General features: G+C 44.7%; 1 protein-coding gene across 1 annotated transcript in view; it reads left to right on the forward strand.

Moving 5' to 3' along the window:
- Nucleotides 1-12,943: 12,943 nt before the first annotated feature.
- Nucleotides 12,944-24,741, forward strand: part of nfixb (nuclear factor I/Xb) — a 140,275-nt gene continuing 128,477 nt past the window's right edge. Inside the window, exon 1 of the mRNA XM_071535049.1 lies at nucleotides 12,944-13,021. Coding sequence (XP_071391150.1) covers nucleotides 12,944-13,021 — 78 coding nt within the window. The remainder of the gene's footprint in view (nucleotides 13,022-24,741) is intronic.

Raw genomic sequence — 24,741 nt, forward strand, 5'->3', positions numbered from 1 at the left:
CTTTCTGGGCAAGAAGGACCCAGCCTGCATCGTTATGGGTGGCTACTACAGTGCCTGTTCATTACTACCGAAAATCACTCGTCCCACCGTGCTGCTTATTTTACATATATAATATTAAGTATTACTACACTGTATAGCTAAATGCTCATGATTTACTGTGTCTTCTTTGTGCTCTGGTATGATTTTTACGTTTGGAATAGTATAATTAGACCATAGATTTCAATTACAATTACAATTTCCCATTTGGCAGACGCTTTTATCCAAAGCGACGTACACATGAGATTTTAATACAACACAAGCAAGGTTTTAGTCAGGAGAGAACAACGAGAGTAAGTGCCATAAAGCTAAGTTCTGGTCCAAGAGGACATAGGTGCTACGAGATTTCATTACGCATATCAACAGAACTATTTATTTTATTTTTTTTATGGCTCTTTAATATGAATACAGCAGTCACAGGAATAGCAAAAATCAGTTTCCGCAGATTTTAATTTGATAGAATTCCAAAAGAAATTATTTTTCAGAGCCCCATAATAATTCTAGTTCTGTTGCATTTTGAATTGCACCTCAGTTGGGATTTTGTGCTGGAAAATCATAGGCCCAACTAACATCGTAAGCCCATCACCTGGTAAATTAATCAGTTTCAGAGGCAGTCTCATTGACTTTGACTTTAAGAAGGCTAAATTCAATAGGGGGGCATTTTTCTCTCAACATCCCCCTTGACTTGGAAGCAGTTGTGAGCAGGTGGGCAATAGCCAGCGCAGCAGAGCAAGGAGGGAAGCCGAGACTCTTTTAACACCCTCTTTGACCATTTAGGGACCGCTGGGCAGGGGAATAAACCAGGAAACCTACTTTGAAAGAAAGGGCCTTTGTTTTAACCCCCTTAACCCCACCTCCTCCTTCCTCTTTTAGCAGCCTCCACCCTCCCTCCAACTTTTATGTTTGATTTCTTTTCAAGAAGGGGAGATAGAACAAATGGGGTTGCTCTGGAGTGCGGCACTTACAGAGACAGATGTCATCGCTTTTGTGTTGCGGGAGCGCGCAAAGCTCTCCATCGTCATTAAAGATGTAGGGTTCCCATGGCAGGGGTAGCAGAGGGCTGGAAGTGGAGGTGGGGGTGGGCATGACAGAGGCTTAATTTGGCTTAGGAGCGATGCGGTGCCAAGCCTGGGGCTTTAGGGATCACATCAACGTCAGTCACAGGCAAATAGGCTTGTTAGCAGTTAGACGATAAGGGGATGGTGGCAAGATGACAGGTCTATTTCTGAGTGAGTAAGTGAGTGAGAGGGATGGGTGGTGTGGTAATACACATTGAACAAAGTTAAGTAGGACATGCTCACTTCTTAAAGGACATGATTGCCACTGGTCACTTAAGCTGAATTCTGACTGCATCACCTCTTGAAATAACATTTATCAAATATGCATTTAATTTGTATAAAACAGTACATTTATGATGAATGCAATGCATGGGGGCTGGTTGCGGTCGGAGAGGTTGCCTGCATGGGGAGATGGTACATGGTATCTGCTGAGAAGCTTTGGCATATAAACTGAACGGAGGCCCAGCACTGAACCTGGGCCTCCTATGTAGGCCAGAGGTGCAAGGGCACATTTACATTACGATTAAATTCCACTGTCCCGCAGCCTCAACAGGAGTGCCAACAGTGGCCATCCATATGGGGCATCTAATTAAATATTAACATTGTCTCCACATTTTTATAAACACATGTAAAATTCATGCTTAAATCGCAGGACATGCTCATTGCAGTCTCATTTCGGTGACCCCTGCCACATTGCACCCATTTAATCCTGTTATCACGGTTCATGATTTCACAAGTGGTGCCCCCTCGCAGCTGAGGTTCAGCCACTCAAGCAGGATGCCATGCAAAACTTTCACTTTCACCTACTTTGAACTTGGCAGAGAGCTGGGCTAAGGCTCAAAAAAAGTCTTGGGCATATTTTTTTTTTACAAACTGTACTAAAATGTGAAAAAGAATAACTTAATTTTCATATATTACTGAATCAAGAAAGACTGTAATAATGTAAAGGTTTTCTCCAAATTCTCTCTCTCTCTCTCTCTCTCTCTCTCTCTCTCACACACACTCTCGCTCTCTCTCTCTCTCACACACACACACACACACACACACACACACACAAAAAGCCATGGTTTGGCTTTGCCTTTGATATGATGTTATTTGCCAAGCCAGTGTTACTATTTGTTGACACAAAGAAGAAATCATAATAAATTGGGTCTAAATGAACCACTCTTTTGTTGGCCTTAAACAATGAAAGGGCTTTACTCAGAATTTGGCACCAAGAATTAGATTTGTCAGCATCTCCCTGGAACGAGGGATGAGGACAAATTCAAAAAAAAAAAAGGGAGCTGAACCCCAAAATATCCCATTTCCCGGTAATGACGACACACTGTGGCTATTCTGCACACGGTAAGAGAAAAAAGGACAAAAAAACTGCATGGTGAGATGTTTCCTCACAGCACTGGTGATAAATGATGTGCTTTCTGCAGGAACACCACACTCAAATTAATAAGCCAAAGGTAACATAACATTAATGTTCTCCTTGACAACGGGGATATACAGTAAATTGCCCATAGACAACTTAACCTCGCTCATCAAACATGGAAAATCATCACCAATTTCTCAATTGGTGGTAAACAGACAAAGGGACCATGATCCTCACAATAAAGAAATGTGACTGTATGGACTGTGGGAATGATCCATGTGCAGATTTTGTCACTGGAGCGTAAGTTGTGGCTGTGATCACTCTTACAGCTCTCTGCAGGCTGCTTTTTAAACACCCCAACCGCCCCCCCACACTAATGTTAAACTTGGACCTAGCCCAATTCAGAACTGCCGGCGTAAGCGGTCTTATGAAGGGGAGGTGGGGGGGGGGGATTGGGTTTGTGGGGGGCTGATGGTGCGTGGGAGGGGAGGGAGGGGAGGGTGAGCCTTCAGTGGGGAGCAGCAGAGTATTTTACGGTAATGGATGTACCACATGGAGATCCAGTTAGTGATGTGTTTGGGGGCGCGACGGGAGACTTTGGGGCTCCGTTGCCCCGCCGCATTCTCCACTGAGTCTGTGGAAAAAACAAGGCTGTGGCTTTTCTGAAAGATTCATCCACCTGGGCAGAGGGGCAGAGTGATGGAGAGATGAGGGGGACGGGGGGGACGGGGGGAGCAGAGAGTGTAACCTACAGGGAGTCTTTATTTCTGCTCACTTTGCAGCAAAGAGCAGTAAAAATGGCAAGCTGGGACTCCCGGGCCCCCGCTGCATTTCCTGTCTGTTGCCACATAATGGCTGTAACATTTTAGCGAAATTAACTTGCATCACAAATCTTTATATCTCACGCCCGTGTAAACACCTGCAGAGAAAGGCACACGTCCTTACACACGTATACACACACTGGGTTTACATAAGGATTTGGCTTTACTTCACGGTCTATAATGGCAGTGGATTCCCATGGCAGTAAACAACTGTGCCACTCTCTGCCTCTCTCTTCAACAAATGATCAAATGGCCAGGGGGATTGAACAGATTGTGGTTTCGCAAAAAAATTAATGTGCCTGATTTGACAGATTTGTAAACAACCTTGATAACAGCCCCGAAATGTTTAGCTTTGGTGGAGCTCAAAGTCTCTCTTACCTCTCTGGGAGTCGTCAAGCCCGTGTCCCCGGCCCAGGGTCCTAATGAGATGATGAATGGGAGCATACGGAGTGATGGAGGCCCTCGATCCACCAGTGACTGCTAATTTAAGGGGAGATTCATCAAACGCGGGCCTGCACTCGAGTGCACCTTCATAACACAGTGCTGGGGTCCAGTGAAGATGAATGGAGGTAATTATCAGCTCTACCTGTTCACAGCCACCCTCCTCTTCTCGGAGGCTTCCTGGGGTTCCTGTGCTAGTCGTCTGTCTGCTGCTGCTGGAATGGCCTATGTTTATATCCAACTCCGCTTTCAACTCATAGATCTCAACTCTGACTGTAAAGTGAGAGGTTATTCTACATTATACTAATGTAGCTGTCCTGTTGCACTCATCTCACACGAATGCCTGAACGCACTCTGCCTCTCTCTGGACATCCGCGTTGAAGGATTTAATCAGTCAAGGCTTTCTCCGCTGGTTCAGTCAGACTATAAGTGCTGCTGCTATCACTTGGTCAACAGAACTGTTACTGTTAGCACTTCCAGTTGGCATTGTTGTAATTTGTCATTGGTTCCTATGAAATCTCCTGCCAAAGGCACTGATATGCTTACTTGCTGCCAAATTACTGGAATAGTCACCACTGATGGTGCAGTTAGGGATAATGTGACAGAAACTTTTACACTGCTTGAGTTTCATTTCCTTTTTATTTCTGGCATAGTAAAAACTGAAACACCTTGAGAGATTTCCACATCGGTGAGTGAGAGAGAGACACTTTGGCCACAGCGAAACAAAGCGTCTCCGAGCCAAGAGGTCCGAGGACAATATGGAAAATAGATTTGACCTCATGCGTTTTTTCGGTGTCCTCCTTCTGTGAGGAAGTGGGGTTGCTGAAAGACTTGTTCCAACCAAAGGCTTATCCAGGCTGTGCCACCTGATCCAACCTGGATCACTAAGACCCAGACACTCTGCTGCAGCCTGACAATCCCTGGTGCCCTCTGATCTCAGGGCGCTGAGTCATGGCACATGCACACACACACACACACACACACACACACACACAGATACGGACACACACCCACACAGATGCACTCCTCTCATTTCTGTGATTTTGGGATGGGGGACCGCGGTGCAGAGGGGGAATTTAAGAGGGGGGTGCAAGTGGCACCAGGCTGGCGCAGACATCGCTCCCGTCGCTCCCTTAGCTGCGCCGGCACCATCTGTCATCTGCGTGAACATCTGCAAACCCAAGGTGCCCTTGTCACCCAATGTTACAGCAGTATGTTTGGCTTTTCCATTAAGGAAACCTGGAGTGATTTACCAGAACAAACCCTATTAGATGGGATTGTGTAGTGGTGAATCAGCTGGGTTGCTGAGGCACATTAAATAGTAGGATTCCTCCTCAGGCAACGCCGCCTGCCTGTCTAGCATGTCTGGCTAGCATGACATCTCATCTACTGACTGACTGACAATTTGGCCTGAGTCTGCCGTTTCTTTATGAGCCTTGGCTCCTCCAGATTTCTTCCCGTCTCTCTCGTTCTACCGTAAAACAGATGGCTTCACCCCATCCTTGTTTTTAATCCGTCTCCCCTCTGTAAGAGCACTCGGGGTTATGACCAGAGCTGGAATCATGTTCATATTCGCAAGATTATAAGAGACTTGAATGGCTTTACTGTGTCGTGGTGCTTTTGGAACTAATTTGTATCTGCCTGATGTGTTGGGGCATCATCCTGAATACGAGGGAATACATTTAGAATAAGAATATACTGTATAAAGCATAGTCATAGTTCATGTTTCTTGTGGAAACCAGGAAGAATAGCTATTACCTTGGCAGTAACTAATGAGGATCAGAATAAAAGAATAGCCTTATGTAAAGCTACTGTCAAAAAGCAGCCTACTGTGGACAGAAACAGACCATGAATGCTACTCTCCTATCAGATGCTGGGGAAGATATTTCCAGACACTGAGAACCGATGGCAGATGGATTGCTGTGCTAAGACTGGACAGTGTATTATTCACTGCTGCAGCTCTCTGGAGAGCGTTGCCGTCTATTGCATATGGTGCTGAGCTGGATTACAGCAACAAGATCAAAACAATATGCTCATTGTCCACCATGCGAGGATATAATCTCAAGGATTACTCTCCGATGAAACCGGCCGCAGCCTCTCTGGATGATGCAGAGTGATATGGGGGATTTTACGCAAGCCTTGGCAGAGAGTGCCCGTTTCCAGATTCCCCGATCTTTCAGACTCTAGAGTTTCATTCCATTTTTCCTTCTCTTTGTTTCTATTCTACACGAAGCTGGACGCAAAGCTTTACCTCCCACAGCTGCCTCTCAAAAAGAAATGTGCGAACACACATACACACAAATAGCGAGCTCGCCACCATCTGCTGCGGCGAGCGAGCGGGCGAGGATACTTCTGTCCAGTTAGTTGTGAATTCGAAACAGCAGCTGAGAGGACACACTGTGCCCTGACCACACAGAGTGGCACCACTGCTGCCCGGCTGCCTGGCACAACAGACCCCATCTGACACACTGATGGATTCACACACACACACACACACACACACACACTGAAAGCTTGTGGGCCAAATTCACAGACATGGTTTAAATGTTGTCCGGAACTGAAAACCTATTTTTAATAGAATTTTTCATTCGATAGACATAGACATATATGATTCTATATTGTTTGACTTTGAAACATGTCTGTGTAAAATTGGCTCCCATCATCTGTATTCATGGTGACACTCACAACATTCTCCCAAGGATATAGAGAGAAAAGAGGTGAATTGTCCTGGATTTCTCCCAAGATGATCCATGAAATGGCAAAAGTAACATAAAGATTTGTGGTTATGAATGCTTTACAATGTAAATTCTGGTGTAATAATGAAATTACAACCCCATGCTGAGAAGACAGAAAGAGGAAAGTTCATGAACCTCATCATGAACATAAGGCTTGTGGACCGATATTGAATTTTCCTATTGTGGTCAGTCTTTCCCTCTTTTATATGTGGATGAAAAACAGTCTGCACTCTTTGTAAGCAGGTTATACTCTTTGGGAAAAGCTTGACAAGTGTCCTCTAAAAAAAAATGTGCAGTTGAACAGCACAAGAAAAGAGGAATAGGTATCAAGCAGGCATAGACACCGAGCATACAAAAAAGCACCCAAACAAACACCCGGGGAGCACAACATTCAAGATCGGCCAAGAAGTGTCTGGCGGAGAGGGGCCGCCTTTGAAAAGAGCACCTGCATGGTGTAAGACTCTCCACAGCAAGAACACAAGCCTCAACAACTCTTTCTAACAGTGACAGACACCGGGCTTCTCATGCGGCCTGGGAGAGCCAGTTTGTGCTGCCCGACACAATCCTCATCTAGACTACTTGATGTTCGCTCATTTGCAATTTGTCACCTGGCTTGTTTGCTTTCTTTCCGCTCATTTAGGACTCACCTTTGTCCTAATGGGCTCATTAGCAGCGGCCTCGTTCCAGGAAGGAACCACAGGTTAAAGTAATGAGACGAACCGCATCTCTGAACCGAGAGAGGCGGCTCAGGCGCCGCGCTTTAAATGAGGCTTGGCCTCCTCCTCATCGGGGTAAAGCGCACAAAGAGGAGCCAACAATATGTTTTCACTTTGGTGTCAATCTATTTTCTGAAGTGATCTATAGTTAGCTAGTAAAAATTGATATTTTTAACAAGAAACGGCCTTGTCTTCGATGCACAATATGTTCACTCTATAATTAGATTCCCTCCCTCTCTGTCTCTGCCCAGCAAAAAGGTTTTGGGAACATCCTGTTGACTGTTGCACACAACATTTTTATTTTAACCGACGTGCTTACACCACATTTCACGCAGGAGCAGGTCTGTACCGTGGAACATAAATTTGATGTCCCGAAGGTCTCCAATTTCTGGCAGCTGCAGCCTCTCCTAGGCCTTTTTATGGCCGTTTATTGACACCTATTCCTCCACTGAGTGAGCCTTGACTAAAAGAACATTTGAAAACAAAAGTTGCCTTAGGACCACAAGGTACCAGAGTGACGGCTCTACAGAGGCACGAGGTGACAGGTTTGGTTTGGTTTGATTTCCTAAAGAACCATTTAGACAGGTCTAAAATACAGCCAAGGGACCAGGAACACTTTAGGTACTATTACTTACCTTAGTACACAATAGCTGTGTGTGTGTGTGTGTGTGTGAGAGAGAGAGAGCTATCCCCATCTTTTACAAAAATGCAATACAAGAAGTAAATTAATCTCCCTTTCATTTGATTTCTCCCCACTTTCCATTTCTTCCAGGTACCTAAAGGGTGTGTGCCAGCCATAGGGAGAGAGGGGGGTGGGGGGGGGTGGATCTGATTGGTGGAAAAGGGAAAGAGGAGAGAGAGCTGGATGAATTGGGATTGTGGGGTAAATTAGGGTGGAAGAGAGAGAGAGAGAGAGAGGAGGGGATAGGAGGAGAGGAGAGGAGAGAGAGAGGGAGGTAAAACTGAAAGCAGATGGCAATGCTGGCACCTGTCTTGCACTAAAATCTGTTTGGAGCCGTTTTCCACATGTATTAAAAAAGCCAATTCTGCATATTATGCCAAAAAAAAAAAAACACCCTCTCAGGTTTTAACCCTTTGTGACCAAGCCCTCCCCGAGCATCTCGGTCATAATAGGATGCCCCCTCTGCACAGGAGGAGATACAAAACCCCTCTCAAATCCCTCCGCTCCCTCTCACCCGGGCCTTGTAAGCAAACAGAGGGGGCATTCATGTTTTGAAGAACAGGAGAGAGTCTCATTTGAAGCGTTAATCTGTGGGCCACATGCTGCACAACAGCAGAGAACCAAACGGGCACCACAGTAACAGACTTGACAACGGACACACACACACACACACACACACACACTCACACTCACACTCAGAGCAGCAAGGCTTGCCCAGGCTAAACACGCCATGTATGTATTTGGCAAGTGAGGTTGTCTATATTCCAGGTGGTTGCATGTATTAGTTTTATCAGTTTTATCAGACCTCTATAGGCTGCTCCTCTGTAAACATGCTGCCTTTGCCTTTTCTAGTTTCAAGGAATGTTATGAAATTTACTTTAAATCGATCCATTCTTGTATTGATAGTTTTTGGGATATTAAAACCAAATTGGTTTTCCAACCAGATGTGCTTTTATGGAATTATTTTTCCAGAATCAGAATAATTTTATTGGCCACGTATATTTGCACATACAAGGAATTTAGCTTAGTGGTTGCTTGTGTACTTTATTAAAAGACAGAAGAATAAAAGATAATATAAACCAATAAAATCAGTAATATAAAAAACAATATAGAAACAGTAGACGAACAAGATAAAATCATCCATCTAGTGATAATGAAAATTAATATGAATTGTTTCTTACAGAGCGTTGAGAATAATTTTGTCAACAAATACCTCACCCAAAATGACAGAGGGTTGCCTTGGCATCTCTGCTTGTAGTTCTCCAAACCCACCAGCAGAGTGCGCCAGAGGCCCCGTGTCCTGGTTCAGACCGTCCAGTCTTTATTCCACTGCTTTATCTGTAACGCACAACACTACACACACCGCATTCAGACCTGGCCTAAACTCCAACACAAAGGTTGCACTGAGCCAGAGAACAGACACCTGTCAAAGGTTGTTGTCACCCACTCGTTTCAACCCTTACCAAACCTTTATAAACTGAAAATAGCTACTTTCCTTCCCTCCTCTCACTTCTTTTTTTTTTTTCCAAGGGAACCACAAATTGTTTCCAGGTTTTCACACATAGTAACTTAGTGTTTGGGGCTATTTGGAACTGAAACAATTACAAACAAACCTGTATTATACCCCCTTCTCAGCTAATGGATCTGAGTAGAAAAGACAAGAAAATAAAACGTTTCTGTTTTCCCCCTCAGGTTATTTTAGATTGTGGGCTCATTTTCTAATTATGGTGGCCATGCTTTAAGCATGCAGTGCATGTTTCTCAGTAATTTTCTAGCTTTAATGAAAATCTGTGAGCACCACTGCACAGAAAAAAAAGCACCAGATCATTCCTAATTTGCTAACCTTTGACAACCTGTTGCAATTATGTTTGGGAATGATAAATCATGATCTGAGTAACAATTGAGTAATCTTTTAATTCCTTTGTAATGTGCTGACAGACTTACAGGCTCAGTGGAAAAATGGTGTGTGGATGTGGGTAATGTGTGTGTGTGTCTGAGAGAGCGTGAGACAGATGGAGGGACAGACTGGCAGGCAGACAGACAGGTAGAGAAGGAGTAAAGAAAAAAAAAAGAAGCAGGTCGAAAAGAAAGAAAGAGGAAAGTTCATGTTTATGATTGCATTACAGCCTGGCAGCGCCCCGCATGCAAGATTGGAGTTTCTTACTAGTGGTGGTGCCCAGAGGTTGTTGCCATGCAACTCAATGTGGCACACACACACACACACACACACACACACACACACACAAGCCCCAACAATGGTCTGCTTTATGAGGTGCCCACTGATGCCATGGTAACCTCCTCGTTCTGGGCAAGACGGGCAGAGTGTTGTGCCAAAAAAATGCCATGGTTCCTTTTTTTCCCTTTCTCAAACCACGTTGCCCAGAAACCTTTTGAAACTTAATAAGTGAAACCAGTGGGCAGACAAATTACGACGGGAGTGTGTGAGGGAGAGCGAGGGAGAGGGTAAACTTTGGAGTTTTTAGTGTATCCTGTCCCTCAGGCATAAATTTAGCCTTGAGTGGAAAAATGATGTTGTATGATTAGAGATCAGAAACTACAGCAAGGGGCCTGACTGGGGAAGGCCACAGAAGTTCACTCCAACACAACTCCACACACACTAATACTATGTAACCGCACCGGCTCTCTAACCCTCTGGAGTGCTGGAGTAAGTGTGTAGGTGACTGCGGTATAGTCAGACACTTCTATCAGAAACTTTCCTGAGTGGTCCACTTCGCTAGAAATGATCAGTGTGAGCTCTTGACCCGTGGTGTGAGTGTACAGGAGGGAATCTGGTGCAGTTATATAACACTGGCCTTTCTGCAGAGGTAGAGAGAGGGAGAGAGAGAGAGAGAGAGAGAGAGAGAGAGAGAGAGAGAGAGCAGAGGACAAAACGGCTCCAAAACAGGGTAGTGGCTCCAATGGAGTGTTGTTCTGCTGGCAGGAGTAGTTTCTGAGGTGAACTGGGTCTGATGGAAAATCAAGAGCTGTATGTAATGTAAGCGAGTCAATGTGTGAGTGGGGTCCGCGAGGGACTGCGAGCGTGAGTGTCGGGGGGAGAGAGAGAGAGAGAGAGAGAGAGAGAGAGAGAGAGAGAGAGAGAGAGGGGTTGCTCCATCCATTTCCATATTACCGGGGGTCATCTAGGCATTGCGCCCAGTCCCTGTGCTTGTAGGCCCCGCTGAGGCCTGGCGAGATTAAAAACAGCGTTGAATCATGACTGGAAGCTAGGGAGGGATGGAAGAGAGAGAGAGAGTGAGAGAGAGAGAGAGAGAGAGAGAGGAGGGGGAGAGGGGCCGAGGGGGGCGGGGTCACACAATAGGGCCCCCATCTAGTGCTTTTAAATTCCCTTAAATTAGGGAGCCATGCCAAGCGCAGCCCGTCGAACAGGCTATGGCGCTATAACTGGCCCTGTAATTGCCACTCCCCCCCCCCCCCGAACCACCACCACCACCACCGACCCCCCCCCCTTCCCGCGGACAGATCCTCTCTCCTATCCTCTCGCCTGATCATCCCACACACGCATGTTTAAAAAAAAAACACAAAAAAAACACACGCACACACAGGAGGGCCGCGGCGCTCACTGCAGGATGGATCCCCACTTGGGAATACATGTTTAATAATGGCACTCTCTCTCCTTCACAATCTGTCAATGCCTGTTAATGAACCCATACATAAACATACAGGTCGGTGTTGCCTTGCTCTTAAACTGCGTCAGGGCCAGACAGAGTGAAACACACAGAGAGACAGACGGCAAGAAGTGGACAGAGAGACAAACGCGCGCGCACGGAGAGACGCGGCGGCGAGACACACAGTGGACACGTAGACAGAAATGTAAGCGGAGAGGGCAGATAAATAAAGAGAGCCATCACAGGCTGGCACGCGGACAGGCAAAGACGGGCGGGTTGATCGGCTAGATACAATGCATCAGATAAATCCGCCGTTCCATTGGATTGAGCACAGAAGTAAAACAAAAGGGCAAACCCAATTTTATCCTCAGACGTTTCTTTTTATTTTCTATAATAGGCATGACTAAATAAAATCCACAATAATGCCGTCCTCATGTGAAATGACTAAATGTTTATACCACAGAAGAAAATGACTTTCGTTTTGTTTTTATTATGTTCATCAACAACAGATTTCCCTCCGGTCTGCATGCACTCGAACGCGGAGGAAAGAAACATCATGGCTGGTGAGGTGAGTGGTACTGAAAAGTATTTGGCGGAGGTTTTTTTTTTTTTTATCAGAAGACTGGAGTGCAAACAGTGCAGTTTTTAGTACGGGTGGCCCTGTGGTGAAGAAACGAGGCTTCCCATTGATCTACAACAGACCGAGAAAACATACTGGAGTGTGGGACTGAGAAAATACGATGAACTGTTTTAATGAGGTGAATGGCAGCGACTGGAAATGACGTAACAGAGCGTTTGACTCAAAAAGCCAATAAAAAAAAAGGTAGAGATTACAAGAATTGTTTTCAGTTTTTATTTACCATGTTGAATGTACAATGGAAGCACTTCAGCATCCTGGCTCACACATCTGAGCTTGGACCGCGGCCTCCTGGAATATGGATATCAACACAGAACACAGTGCATAGAAAGCATTGCTTTCAACACACATTTTGACTCATAAAAGTGTTATGATTATACATACTGCGGAGGGGGGGTTATGACTATACTACACACGTGCACGCGCGTACGTCGCACGCAAATCTCGGTATTTGGTGCAGAGTTGGTGGCTCGGTTAAGTCTCGCGCACATGGCAGCAGGAGCAGTTGGACTGGCGAGGCGGGAGGCACAGCTGCTTGGAGAGGGCTCCGTGGCATTTCTGTGTCTGTGTCCCCTCTCCCTCCACACACACGCACACACACACACACACACACACACACATACACACATACACATACATACAGTATATACCCGCACATACACACTCTCTCTCCAGCACTCACGCGGCAGAAGCGCCCTGGTAACAGACAGCTCCTGATTGGTGACTCCATCCGTGTGTTTTTTCCCCTCATTGACTGTGTTTATTTATATATTTATCAGCAGTCCCAGGAAGAGGATTCTGGCGCGTGGGAGGCAGCGTGGCAGCGCAGGGATGGCGTGGGAGAGGCAGTGTGACCCAGGGCTCAGGTGGCAGCTGTGTTATGACTTCTCTGCCAGGTCATGGTGGATGGTAGGATGGATGCTCCCCGTCTCTCCCTCTCTATCTATCTATCTATCTATCTATCTCTTTATTTTTTCTCTCTTTTGCTCATCTTTTGCATCTTGTTAGTAGCTGTATATTGAAGTATCCCTTTGCTGCAGAGTGTGACATACAGTGTGTGTACATGTGGTGCACGTTGCATGTTTCCACGCAGCAGATGTGGAACAGCATTGTGTTCAGTCAGCTGTTCTGTGGTGAGTGTGCAAGGTGTTTGGTGCCTTAAGGCCAACAGAAATGCCAACTCATAGGAGCCAATCAGTGGTGTGCTTTTAGCAGGAGGTGATAGATAGTAATGTTGAAATTATGATGCGTTTATATGACATCCTAAGTGTTATGCATTGTTCACTTATTTAAGTCCCTGATTGTGCATATTTGAATGAGTTGTGATGATGGGCAATGTGTTTATCATTGCATTTGGCAAACGACTATAGGACCAAGGCTACTTCCCCTAAGCTGCACTTAGTTTTTTCCCCCCTAAATTCTAACCACAAGATTATTTGGGTGAATTAATTAAAGATTGAATCCATCAAACATATCTAGGGCTTATCCCAAAGGATAACAGTTTTTAATTACATCCTATTTTTACCACAGGGGGGAAATGATTACGATTTTTTATTAAGGCCATGATACACTTTCGAGGCAATATAGATAGGCAATTTTTCCAGCAATTATGACCAATGCTATTTTGTCTTCCTAGTTTTGAACCTTACAGCTCACTGTGTTATCCTCAGTCTTTTTGTTTCACTTGTCAATCCCCATCTGTGCTGGAGGCATCTTGCCCCCAGTTCTTCAAGATGGCACTTTATGTACTGCGGCCTTCAGATTCACAAGTTTTGAAAAACAACATTACTTTTGACCTGAATATATATTTTTGTGTTAGATAAGTTGATTATCTCATTTGAGTTTTAACAAAGGTGCCTTATCTATTAACACACAGGTGTTTTTGGTTCAATTATGCTTTGAGGAGAACTTACTAAGACCGCGGTTCAATTAATTTGAGTACAACCTGAGCACATAATTGTAGCGAGCACTTGCTGTAATCCTGTGTGCTTTTGACCTTCAGCTTTTTTTTCTACACAAACATCCACAGGTTGGATCAGATCAGAGAGCTAATTTATTCCAGATTTCACATATTGACAACATCAATCACACCAATCTCTCGGTAGCAGCCCGCTTGATTATCTCCCCTCATGTGGCGGTTGGTGTTGATCACAGAGGCGTCTTGAGGCCTGACACAGTTTGTAAACCCGAGGGTTCCTCTCAGCGCCAGCCTGCTGCGCTCACTGCTATGTAGGGCAGAACTAGGCCCTCCGCCTGGGTGGGTATGGAGAAGGAGGAGGGGGGTGGGGGAGGAGAGGGGGGGGGGGGGGGGGGGGGGGGTCGGTAAGGGAGCGATGCCAGCCAGCACTGGGGCCCCATGCAGGGATGCAGGAGATGGGAGAGCGGCGAGGGGGGTGGGGGGGGGTGGAGGGGTTACGGGGTCTTACAGGGGGCACAGAGCGGGGCGCAGGCTGGGCAGAGTTAGGTTATGGCTGGCAAAGGAGCATTCCCTCCGTCTGTGGACATTCAGTCATTTGGTGTGTAGGGATGAATGTGATTTTAGGGACCGTTATTTTAAGGATTTTAGTTTTCTAGATACACAACTCTCATTTGTGTTTTTTGATACAAAAACAGGGATGTAGTGGATAGTAAACCCGCCTAAATCCAGTTTACTCACCTTCACATGCAGAATAGAGTTTATCAACTTTTTTAGACTGGCATAAAACCTTATCACCTAAATTCATAGTACACATCATAGTAAATGGTATCAAACTGATGTAAGTTATATGAAGATATCTTTTTTAAGGGGAAAAAAAACAAATTAATGCTTTTCTGAAAAAAAAAAAAGTAGATTTTTGTTCATATTGGTGGATGTTTGACTAGAGGTCATAGTTTAGCCACCTTATACATCTCTGTACATAAATATATGTCACCTATGTACTTTACAAAAGAGCAGGAAAGAGCACTAATTTGTTCTCTCATCTCCCATTTCCTTATTCAGTTCAACAACAGTATTAAATTCAGGTGTGTATGACAGCAACAGTCCTGTGATCTCCCTCCTTTCCTTTCCCTGTCTCCTCCCTCCTCTTGTCTGCCCCTCTATCTATTTACAGGTTTTTGTCTCTTATGTACAGACCCCCCCGCCCCCCCGCCTCTCTATCTGTCTCACTCTCTGCCATGTTCTCTCAGTCTGTCTCTCTCTCCGTCTCCAGACAGACCCTCCCACCAGCGCCCGTTTCCCTCCGTCTGGCTCATCCCCTTTCTTTTCACCCAGATGACCCTGCCACCGCCCCGTTCCTTCTGTCTGTCTGGCTCTCCTTTGCCCAGATGCCCCAACCACTGCCCCTCGCCTACTTCCAGCCCTATCTCTCTCTCTCTGTCTGTCTGCCTCTCTCCTTCCCTTTCTCTCTGTCCTCTCTCTCTCTCTGTGTCTCTGTCTGTCCTCTCTGTCTGTTTCTATCTCTGTCTCTCGCTTGCTTTCTCTCTCTCTCTCTCTCTCTGTTCCTCTTACTCTCCCACTGCACAGATGCCTGGCTTGGTTTGCAACAGCTGTCTCGCCATGTGCCACTACCAAGTGTTGCCTTCGACTGTAGGGCCGAGTGGGGGTGGGGGTGGGGGGGGGGGGTGGGGGGGGGTGGGGGGGGTTCGGGAGCGGAGGGTGTGGGGAGGCTTAGTCATGAATATTCATATTCTCTTGGATCCACTCTACCAAACAGAGCCTGGCACCGTAGAGTGAGGCTCCGCCCATTGGGGAAAGGGTGGGCGAGGAAGGAAGGAGGGAGGAAAGGAAGGAGGGAAGGAGTGAGGGAGGAAGATAGGGAGACTGCAATGGGAGGAGGGAAGGAAGAGTATGGGAGATGGAGGCAAGAGGGAGAGGAAAAAGGGAGGGGTGGGGGGGGTGGGGGGGCAGACCAGACTGTATGGCAGGGATCCATAAAGCGACGCTCTCCTCTCAGAGGTGTGAAAGAGCGAACGTAGGAAACAGAGGGATGGAGGAAGGGTGAGGGAGGAGGGGAGAGAGGGTAACGCACGATATGTGGGAAGAAAGAAGTTGGGAGATTTTGGACGCGAGACGGGAACATCGTGGTTTCCTTTGTGCTTTTGGGGCTTTCGCTTAAATTCTCTCGCTTTATTCGAAACATCTGCAAAAAAAGTTGTCAAGATTGCCGTCGGGAGCTCAGTGGAGTGCTGGTGTCACCAGCTACGATCCACTGAATCCAGCCAGCCACTACATTCACATTCAGCTTCAAATAGAGCTTGTTAGGAACCCAAAAGCTATGTGCAGGTGTATTCATTTCAGACAGGAGACGGGGAAAAATAAATGAAGTGTGAGAAGAAGATATGGGGATATAAGGACAGAATTGAACAGCGGATCGATTGGATGAATAGATGAATGGAGAGACGGGCTATAAGGAGGTTTCAGGATGAGCGGGCAATGGAAGGATGAAGAGCCAGAACAAGCGAGGGAGAGATAGAGAGGGGTATGGGGAGATAGAGAGAGAAAAGAGAGGGGTATGGGGAGATAGCAGATAGAAGATAGACAGTTGGGGTGAGGGGCAGCAGATCTAAGCGGACCGAGGCTCTAGTGGCTCTTCCTCTCTCTTTCATGGAGAGCCAGGAAAAGAGATTATACCAGTCCTGCTTTCTCCTATGGGTGGGGGGAGGGAAGAGGGGGGTGGGGGGGGTGGGGAGGGGTGGGGGGGGACTGTGCTCTCGCAGAACCCCCTTCGTTTACCCCCCACCCCCCCACCCCCCCCCCCACCACCACCACCACCCCATCAGACGCCGCTCTCTGTGGTACCGGCTGGACCCAAACCAGAGCAAATCACATCGCTGAGACTGAGAGGTTCCACTCTACTAAGGAGAGCGGCGCACGTGTGTGTGTGTGTGTGTGTGTGTGTCCCAGTCATCGCAGTGACAAATGGCGCAATTTGATCTAGATTTTACAGAGGAGAGAGAGATTTTGGAAGTTCGGCGGCTTTGTAAATGCATCGCCATGAGAAATCCCCCCCCCCTCCGTTTTTCTTTCGCGATGAGATCTGATGAGGAGTCTCCTACAGCGCTCAACCCCTGCTTAAGACAAAGCCTTTGCGTTACTTCCTGGGTGCCTTTGAGCCTTTTGAAGAACTAGGTTTTGGAGAGAGAGAGAGAGAGGGAGAGTGATGCGGCCCTGTTTAGAAGTGTGTGTCATCCTTCACTTGGTTTTGCAGTGATTACCGGCAGCATCTCACCAAGCGGCGCATGTTTGCTCATGTACACTCAATACACTTGAATAAACACCTCTCCCGCACTAACACCCACTTATCCCCTCCACCATCACATACGCACACACGCACACACACACACACAACACACGGCTGGGTATACACAATACACTCAATTATACACCCCCCCCCTCCTCTCTCTCTCTCTCTCTCTCTCACACACACACATAACACACACACGCAAGTTAATCGGACCTATAAACCCTCCTTGCCGGTAGAAGATAAGCGGTGTGCTGGTAGCCCTGCCCTCCTGAGAGCAGCACTCCTCTAGCGGTGCCGTGTAGCTGCCTGATAAGGCAGGGGAGTGTGGGATACCCTGAGAGATCCAGGCACACACACACACACACTCACTCACTCAGACACACACACACATTACTTCTGCATCAGCTAGCCAGATCCTCCGCGGAGCCAATCAGCAGCTACCAGGGCCCGAGGCTCCACCAATCATCCCTCTCCATCAGGTGTTGTTAATCTCACCGCTCTGCCTGCAGGTGGATGAAGGTGGATGAGTTTCTCTACCTGTATCTGTTCGCATGGGCTGGCTGATTGTGTGTGTGTGTGTGTGTGTGTGTGTGTGTGGCAGTGTGTCATTTTGTGGTACCATTTCGCTGTATGCTAATGCAATCAAATAGGAGGAAATTGCGCTCTGATAATCTTTTTATCAGAGTGCAAGTTCAGAGCCCAGGTTTCTCTCAGGTGATTGTGTATTAAGTTTTGGAATCTATGCACCAGGAATTTATTATTTCCCTGTCTCACTGCTCTCAGAGTCTCCATCTATTTTTGCTGCCTGACAATAAAAAATGTACATCTGGTTTTCCTATATGGTACAGTGAAACCTTGGGTGCCCAGCTGCATGTTTCTGAACTCTGCAGAAAAAGTGATTGCCTAGTAACCAAGTCAGAAAACAAAGGCCTTGTGGATGGGGAGACATGTGAAGGAAATGACTGGTTCTCCTATACCTATAAGGTCTATAATCAAAAATAAAAAAATAAAAATACGGAGAGCTTTGTTCTGCAGTCAGTAGACATTGGTGTAAAAGTGTGTATTTGAAGTAAGTCACTTCAAGTCTAATCAGCATAACACCATTTTCCTACCTTGATTTACAAAGGAGCAATACTCTTACTCAAGGGTCTTTGCTAATTAAGCACCAATTCAAAACTGAACTAATTAATCTACCCACCTGTATTTCAAAGAACCTTTTGGGTTCAGTTACTTTTATAGATTAATAAGTCTATAAGCTGCGAGGTAGAAATTTATCATGCTGCCTCATGCCTTTAACATCAAAAGTCCTTTGAAAAGTCACTGAGCTGAAGGAATCTATAGAATGATCCATCTTAATATTGAAGTTTCCCCCCAGAGCTTTAATGCTCTGAAAAATAGCTTTAGAAAGAGGGAGAGAGGAATTTAATCAACCGTATTTTTTTTTTTTTTATCTCTAGCTCTTGTATATACGGCTTAATGCATTGTGGCTAGACGTATCCCTCAGTTGTTTAGACAGAATTTTGTTATTCTAATTATTTGTTTATTTTAGTTTAGTATTTTATTCTATTTAAATGTGACAGTCCTTTGCTGTCCAATTCTAACCAAAACAAATGATACATCCAAGGGATTTCTGATGGGCCCCAAACCTATCCTAATGAAAAATGCCTATAATATTTCTTTAATATTCCTATTGGACCTTATAATGTCTGGCACTTGGTAGTGAGTTTAAAGTGTCATTATGGTACTTTATGGGACTTTTATCCTCTATGGTATAATTATAATACTCCTATAATATTCCTATAGGAATTTATGGAGTATCTGGGTAGCCTCAAGTAGGTTTATAGTGATGTATCATTATGATACTCCTACAGTATTCTTATAGGGACTTACAGTATGTTAGTGGTACTCAGTAGTGAGTTTATAGTGACCTTAATTTATGGTATTTCTATCCTCTATGGTATCATTATATCCTAATACTCCTATAATATTCCTGTATGGATTTATGGTGTGTGTGGTAATCAATAGTGAGTTTATGGTGACCTTAATGTACTTTATGTTTTGTTTTTATTTATTTATTTATTTTTTTAATCTCCTATGGTATTACTATAATACTTACTATAATACTAGTATTCCTATAGGGACTTAGTCTGTCTGAGGTAGCCTACTAATAGTGACTTCATGGTGACCTTATCGTATTTTATGGTATTTTATCCTGAGTTTATAGTGACCTTATTGCACTGTATGATACTGTATGGATTTTCCTATCACCTGTGGTATCCCTACAGGGACTTGTAGTTTTGCTGTGATATCTGTATCCTCTAAACTTTACTGCAGGATCACTATAGCTGTGTTTCGTCAGACTAGACCAGCAGAAGCAGCCTATACATGGCTCCAGTGTGCTTGTAACCGCCGTGGCACCTCTTGGAAGTTGGCACAGGTCAAATGTAACTTAATTCAAACCAAAAGAAATGAGAGAATGGCCGTGATTCGGGCCGGTTCCACTGGCCTTGCCAAGGTCAGCATTCCTCGACACGCCGTTGCCTAGTGGAACTTTTGTTTCACAGTTTGTGTAAACCTCCAGGGAGAGACGGTATAGGACCAGGAAAGGAAAGTCTAAAGAAAGGACTGTGCAAATGAACGCAAGCTGGAGTCTGTAAGAAGATGGGCGTCAGTTGCGTAGCCTAATGTGGCAAAGTGTGAGCACTCGCCACACCTTGGTCTAAGAGAGTCCAAAACTGATCTTGAAGTTTTTAGCTGTAGATAATGGAGAGCAAAGAGCTAGGAAAATGTAGGAGAAAAAAAAGAAATGTAGGCTATTTGGAAGTCATATCTAAAACACACACACACACACACACACACACACACACACACACACACACACATACACACATACACGCACACACACACACACGGGAACATTCAGGACCGATTCATCTGTGAGTAGGAGTTTGGTGACCTGCAGTTTATCACATTGAACAAATAATAGTATTGTGTCAGCCATCAGTCGTTGCTCCACTTGTCCCCAGATATTTGGTGGTTTTTAGGTTGTGGAAATGGTGTTCGATGCCACCTGGCTTTGTGAAGTGACGCCCTGGGCTGCAGGCCGGCCTACAGGCCGCTCCTCAGATAATACATCACCAAACTGTTCTCTGTTCAAACACGGATTATTGGCCTGTTTAAACAAGAACAGAACGTGCAGTGGCATACCGTACCTAATCATTCTAAGGTGATCTTAATTTTTGCACAACTCTATTCTTTAATTGATTATTCCCAAAAGTTTAGAGCTCTTTCCAAAGAAAATCCATAATGGTCTTGAATCCGTTTCCCGAGATTTCTGCAGTTCTTAGCATATGAACACGACAAACTAATGCATTATAAGTTTAATTCTAAATTTAAATTAGAATGGGAAATAGCGCATGCCTTGAAACCACACAGCCAACATTTTTAAGGTCAAAGTCTTCAGGTCAAGCCAAAAACAAAATGAGCTGAGTTTGCATTGGAGTATTGAGATATTTGCATGATTGACTTTGTCTCTTATTTTACTTTTTAACGTTTCGCCTGTAGGCTATTTTATTGCCAGCCTTTGCGTTTCACGAGGAAAGTTTTTTTCTTTCACTGGACGGCAGTCCAATGAAAAGTAGGGTGAATTTAAAGAAATGATTTGGTTCTCATCGTCAGGTGCAGCTGTATGGTCAGTTAATAGCAGTGAAAAGCACGTCGACAAATTCTCATTCTGCTCATTTAGCCTACTGTAAAGTAAACTCACGACGAAGCCTTTGCCTCTCATGTAGGCCATTCACTTGACAAGACCACACAACAATATTTATTGCATAAATATTGAAATATTAATATGTTAAATGCACGTTTGTAAGGGCACAGCTAATCCATCTGACTGTAATCCGGAAATCTGAGATAGTTTGGGCCTTAAATTTGTTGTCTATGATTGATAAAATAAGACTATAGCCCACACATTTCTGATGTGTGTGTTGCTTTTTATCAACAAATATTTCAGGTATATAAAGTGTGAAATGGCCTAATTAGGCTATTTAACAATTGATTTATTTCCACAGTAGCATAATTATATTTTTATTCGTATTTATTCTGCCTTATTTTAAAAGTAGCTGAATTAGAAATAAATTATAGGCCTAGACCGATTATTCTGCGTGAATTTGTATTATATTTTATAGGTTATTGTGTAAGCAGTGATTAGAAACAGTGAATAGGCCTGTGTTTGTGATTTCAATAAGGTTACGATCACCGAAACAACAGCAACGACAGCAATTAAAAATAACAAATACATTCACAGCCTAATATCTTGAAAGAGTTTGATCTCGTTAATTGCACTTTAATGGACGACAGTTTGCATAATATAAGGAACAAGTGCACAACATTTCGAGACGAGACCTTATACCTGTTGCTAATTGTAGGATTGTAAATTGATATTTTGTAGTCTAGTTTAGAGCTGCATATATATAACCAAGCATCCTGAAAAAATACAAAATGGAAAACTAATCGAAAATAGATCTATGGCCGTTTTGACAAAGTAGCCTATTTATTTTTTAGATATTATTTCATTTGTTTCCCCTCATCGAGATCTACAGCATAAAGATTTTATTTCACAAATTCTCTCTCGACTGAAATATCATATTGCACTTTTCGCATTGGCCCAAGACTCTAAATACAGTCTAAATCCGATGTCTGTTTTTTTTTAGTAGAATTTAATTGCACTTCATTAAGAGTAGCTTAACCCTACATAAATAATAGCTTAAAAAATAATAAGATGTACTAGCCTGATATATAGCCTAGTCCCAGCCCGTGTTAATGAGGCTATCATAACGACATATATAGGGAATTTAATTAGGCTTTAGTTATTAGATATAAGATAACCTATAAGCTTGAATGAAATGACAAGGCATTACAGTGGCAAAACATCTAAGCAATCCAAGTTACTTTTCTTAAAAAAAAATGTTTCAGCTGGTTTCTCTTTAAGGAACAAATTTAGATCTCCAAGCTTTTTATTTGTCTGTCTGATAAAGTTGAACCTCTGGAGACAAACGTGCTGCAGGTGGAATCCAGACTGACACTGCTCATCATTTTGTTGCGTGACGTCTGCATTTGCGCACTTCCGTAAAAATATTTATTTCCCATAAATGGTCAAAATGCTACTTGGTTATTTATTCATGGATAATCTGTTGAAGGCGTGTCTGTTGAAATTCCGTCTGAATTTCCAAGGCCAATTTTATATTTGTTGCGCCTAAATATTGTGTCCATACTGCAGCCAAAAGACATGCACCTGCTCTTTTTAATCTACCTGCCCAAACTAATGGCTTCATTCCTGGAAAAATAAATAGAGATCCACCTGAATGGACCATCCTCCCTTCAAATTAGAGAAGTTATAGAAAGAGTTCATATCACCTATAAAGTATTCTTATTCCAGTGTTCATTGTCTGACTCTGGTATAGCCTGTGAGTTTGAACTAGGTTACAGGCCTGCAGTCCAAATTATTTTGCTTTGGGGAAACTTGTGTCTCTGTGTAAAATCAGTGAACAAGGGGAGTGAAAATATGGGAAATATTGACATGTTAACAAGCCTTTCAAAATTCATATAATTCTGGGCAAACAATATATTTATGACTGTGGAATCTTCTCATATTATTTCGACTCCAGGCATGACTTTAGTAGCTCTATCCAATATTTTGCCATGGCAGCTAAATTAACCAATAGGCCCTGCAGTGTAGTAGAGGGGTAACACACCTAAACTGACTTTATTCACTTTTTCATTTCTTTTACAATGTGACACAACTCTTTCTCAGATAAATCCATGCATTATAATAAGTAGGCCCAGTATCAAAATAATAGGATAGGTTATTTTTTATTTCATTAATTCTCTTCTGAAAATAGAATTGATTTTTGTTTAACCATTTGATAATCACCAGCTGGGGGGTCATAGTTCACCCACCTTTAAATTCACCTCCACATCACAGCACAGCCCTACCTTCCCTATATACATTTTGCAACATGACGTTCAAAACTTCCTCTATCGCTACATATCCGACAGGTCACAACATATTTGTGCTTATCAAACCTTCCACCGCCTCCCCCGCCGCTCCCTAACCTCCGCTCCCTCCCTCCCTCTCCGTCGGCCCCGAGCTGCCCCTACACTGTTGCCGGTGAGAGCTACTAATCCCCTGCGTCCACGGTTTACTCTGAGCCCGTATTTAATTCCTCTAAACCCCCAGCTGCCGCCCTGGTTACTCACTGAACACGACAGACTGTGAACCGCTCTGGTTATTAATAATTCACCAGCCCTCCGCTCCGCTTCTCCGGCCGCGGCCGCAGGACACTGCTGCTCCTCGCTGGTGCGCGCGTGCAATGCAAGTACTCGCGCGGTGTTTTTACTTCTAGCGTTTGTTTACATGCATTTTGACAGCTGGGTATTTCACACAGGGACGGGGTCTCTGATGTCGCGACGCCCGCGCTGCCGCATGGTCGCTTTCCTTTTAAACGCCGTTTTCTCCGCAACTTTCTCCGGACACTGAGGAACAGGTGGAGGAGGACCGAACCGAGTAGGGGAGGGGGGGGACCCGAGTTTTTCCTGATCAACAGAGCCGGAGCATGCACGCGGGGGGAAAAAAGCGCACGGAGTCGTCCCTTTGCAGGAGCAACAGCTGATTTGGTGAGCGCGTAAGCAGATACTACAGGCTACTTACTGTCGGTGCAAAGCCAGACTCCTGCTCTGTCATTCGGGGCGCTGACGGTGACGGTGTCGGCGGCGCAGAGCACGGCGACTCGGTGGACATTACCGTGCCCGGGACAGACCCGGAGAGAAGCGTGTGCGCGCTGACAGGCGACCACACGTCCCCCCCCCAAGCCTCGGCACCGACGATTTTCATGGAAATATCAGGAGTCGAAACCGAACATAAACACCTTGCATGAAGAAGTCGGGAAGCGGACGACTTGGATTATACGACTCTCTTCCCCTTTGCCTTGACTGAGAACAGTTGACTGTAAATTTAGGGGAGAAAATGTTCACCGGGCAGCAGGCCGTCCTGTATTAGGGCTCTTTTGCTTCCGGTATAAGGCCCAGCAGAACAGAAGAAACCGAGCAGTTTTCTCTCCCCCACACTTTTTTTTTTGGAAGCCGAACTTTTTAGAGTGGAAAATGGGTCTTTGAGAGTGCTGGCACATTTCCCTGCACCACAATGGTACGTGCTATGTAAACCAATAATTTGCTCATTTATGCAGCCAACTTTCAAATGCATTGTAGTTTGTCATGGATATAAATGATATATTATACAGAGAGAACTTTGATGCAAATATCAAAAGTTTTGAATTTACCCAGTAATAATTATAGTGTGATAGCATTAACTTTTGTTATGTAGCCTAATGGATCACACTGACCAAA

Source organism: Centroberyx affinis, unplaced genomic scaffold, assembly GCF_046629955.1.
Source record: "Centroberyx affinis isolate AG114_WGS23_722 - 3 ecotype Tasmania unplaced genomic scaffold, CSIRO-AGI_Caff_v1 ptg002649l_1, whole genome shotgun sequence".
In the NCBI taxonomy this organism is placed as follows: domain Eukaryota; kingdom Metazoa; phylum Chordata; class Actinopteri; order Beryciformes; family Berycidae; genus Centroberyx; species Centroberyx affinis.